The sequence below is a fragment of the Antrostomus carolinensis genome, unplaced genomic scaffold (assembly GCF_000700745.2).
Source record: "Antrostomus carolinensis isolate BGI_N321 unplaced genomic scaffold, ASM70074v2 scaffold3080, whole genome shotgun sequence".
In the NCBI taxonomy this organism is placed as follows: Eukaryota; Metazoa; Chordata; class Aves; order Caprimulgiformes; family Caprimulgidae; genus Antrostomus; species Antrostomus carolinensis.
This window is the reverse complement of record NW_010286288.1, coordinates 76,536-79,647: the sequence shown is the minus strand read 5'-3', so window position 1 is coordinate 79,647 and position 3,112 is coordinate 76,536. Positions and strand designations below refer to the sequence as shown.

The window sequence follows — 3,112 nt, the reverse complement described above, 5'->3', positions numbered from 1 at the left end:
TGTGGTTAAAAATTAATAGGAAGGATGAGAAGAAATCTGGAGGAAGGCAGTGGCACATGTTGCTGTATGGACGTGTGTCATACTGATTGGATCTATTTAAGCAAAACCTTCCATTGAGTGTTGGAAAGATACAAGTGAATTTGCAGAAGTATCCTTGTAATCATCATCAATGTTGAGGCTGCTTAACATAATGTCACGAGCCTGCAAAATCCCCAACCCCCCATTACCGATGATGGAACAGCCAAATAACCTGCCTGGAGACTTCTGCTGCGAGCTGGGCACATTTTCTTGGGATCGTAAGTGATGACAAAGCACAACCTGAAAACAGACTCATCTGTGTAATTAGTAATCCAGAGATTTATTCAAAGAACATGATCAGTTAATTAAATTGGATACTGTGGACTCAATACCCTCCAGAGGGGAAGTATCAGGATTTGCTGTGACATGAAAAGTGCAGTTGGGGGTGCTGATGTCGAGCTGCATAAGGCACAATAACAAAAGTTATTTTATGAAGCAATTACACCCCTTCTTCTTGGCTGATCTCCCGTGTCCAAAATACAGAAGGAAATTATCTACTGAACAACAAGCGCTTTCAAGGCAGCAGTTGTTCAACCCAGCCCATACATTTTACCTTCTTATTCTTAAGAAGCCCTACAAAATAAACCTCCATTTCTTCAGTCAGGGTTTCTGTTTACTGTAAAGGAAAGTGCATCTGTTGTAGTCTGGCAAGAAAACAAAAAGGAGAATTGTTGCTCTACTTCTGTAGGAATGAGGTGGCAATTGCATTAATATGAGAGACACAGCAAATATAAAATGAATCTTTTTCAGTGTTTGGACATGTCTATACAAAACTGCAAAGAGGCTTGATTCAGTAGTCAGTACAGGTTTAGAGTCGTTGCAGGTGGGATATAGTATGATACAGGGATCTGCTGGGGAGTGCCACAGCCAGCTGAGCTCAGACTGGTAGCTAGCAGGTCTGTACTGCAGACAGTTCAGCACCAGTGTCATCCTGAGTGATTTGGGCTGTTGCTTTGTCTTGAAACAGAAGTGTGCCATGTATGTCTAATCTGAAAGAATTCCAACCCCGAAGATATGCAGACATTTGGTATTGTAATTCATTCAGCAATTTTACCTTTTGACAATTTAGTATATTAAATTATTGATTTTTAGTATAAGCTGCTTTTATTAATGTCATAGGTGCTTTTACTTTAGTAGATCAAAGTGGTATGATATGGTTTCAGAACTATTCTTGTAATTTTGTGTGACATCGTGGACTAATCTTTCTTAAAAATATAAGCTAGCATTTATATTACTAGTTACTAAACTGAGAAGCATTTGATTTGATGGCATTCCAACGAAATGTGTCTGAGACACTCAACCGAGAAGTATTTTTGTTCTGAATATATATTGGTATGGTTAATAGGCAGACTGTAACTTTCAAGCAGAACACCCTTAGCACTGAGACCACTCATCTTGTAGAGTGCTTCAATTATTTATGCTTTGCTGAAAATGTCTTTGTGTTTAAAATATTAACAGTTGATTTAAGGCTGAGACCTTTTAATTCATGCGTTAGGTACTTTAAATGGCAAAAAATTTTCTGTGGGGTATATGTGAGTTCCCTTGGTAGGAAACAGTTTTGTTCTAACTACTACTGGGTTTTATGGGGCAAATCCTGTCTCTGTTCCTGTCTGGCCTTGTGTCTCTCTTACCTGTATTGATTCTAAGTGCTTTGAGGGGGAGTGTGGTGGTCACTCTGTGCAGACAGAGCGCTAAGTACCACGAGCCCCATCCCTGGCTGGAATCTGCACCAAGCAGCTGCTGCCCAGGGGCCAGCTTTAGCTCTAATGCAGAGTGTTGCCTTGGTTTTCAGCAGTGCCCTTACCTCTGGTCATTGAAGCAAACGAAGCCTCTCACCAGCTCCTGACTTCTGCAGCCTCAGACAATCAGTGGAGCCATTCGCTGTTTGCTTTGATACCCTCTTGGACAAAGAAGATTTTGTTCAAACGAGAGTCTTCTGTTAACCACCAGCTGGTCAGTAGAAGATGGTTTGCCACTTTTAGTGTTTGTAAAGATTGTAGCAATTGTATCAAAAGTGGACACTGCTGAGATTTTATTACCCAATTAGTGTGTTTCTAATTCTGTCTCAGATGATAATGTTCACTTGAGATGGCTTCAGCAACACCAACTAATTGTGAGACTTCCAAAGAATTATTGTGACAGATACAACTATGTGATTGCTGCCTAAATTCTGATAGACACTTGGTAAAGAAATGCATCTGTATAGTCTGGTGAACTTCGTGTATAGTGTATTTTGTTAGGGAATTGTGATAGCCTAAATATTAATATATCAATTAAGATACTAGTAATTACTTGTGGAAATAAGTAGTTCATACAAATTCAGACTAGTAAAAAAGATTAACTATTGGCATAACAAAACTCTTAAATTTGAAGGTGATTAATAACTCTTTTTTGTTCTCATTTAATTATTTACATAATTTAAATCATGTTGCAGTTTGTGAATTATGATATTTTTATATACTTTGTAGACTTTTCCCCTTCCTCCACAGCCTGAAGATGTGTCCAATATGTCAGTGTCTTCTGGATTTGGAATAACTCTTCAGAAATGTGGTGTGGTAAGTTTTCTTACATTTGTCATGTTAATTTGATAGGAAGTTTGTACCCAAATATCCTTTAAAAATTGGGAACAGAATTGTACCCATGGTGGGTATTTGGGAGAACAGCCATTTTGATGTTAAGATGGTCATACCCTCTGTAAGAGGCACAGTTTTGCAATGTTGATTCAAAACTGAAGGAAGTAAGTAAAAACTTCTCAGACTTCAGGGGGTTTTGAATTGTGGTCAGAGTAAATACCTCTGTGAATTTGTAATACTATAAATGGGCAAAGCCCAGTGAACTCCAGATGATCAGCCACAAGGCTTGGTAGAAATAAAGACAAACTTCTTTAGAGGATGAGATAAGCCTTCTGAGATACTCTCCTGGCTCAGCCATGAGTGCCCTACCTGTGTTGAGTGTGAACTCCTTTTGAAGGATGGGTCACTGAGCCCCATAATGCCCCCTGTGTCTATGGGCATCCTGTCACATAGCCACAGAA

At 39.1% G+C, this 3,112-nt stretch overlaps 1 protein-coding gene across 1 annotated transcript in view; it reads left to right on the top strand.

Moving 5' to 3' along the window:
* The first annotated feature begins 229 nt into the window (after positions 1-229).
* The window catches only part of EVC2 (EvC ciliary complex subunit 2), a 62,469-nt gene continuing 59,586 nt past the window's right edge, over positions 230-3,112 (top strand). Inside the window, 3 exon segments of the mRNA XM_029083519.1 lie at positions 230-296; positions 1,874-2,031; positions 2,547-2,633. Of these exon segments, the coding sequence (XP_028939352.1) occupies positions 230-296; positions 1,874-2,031; positions 2,547-2,633 (312 nt within the window).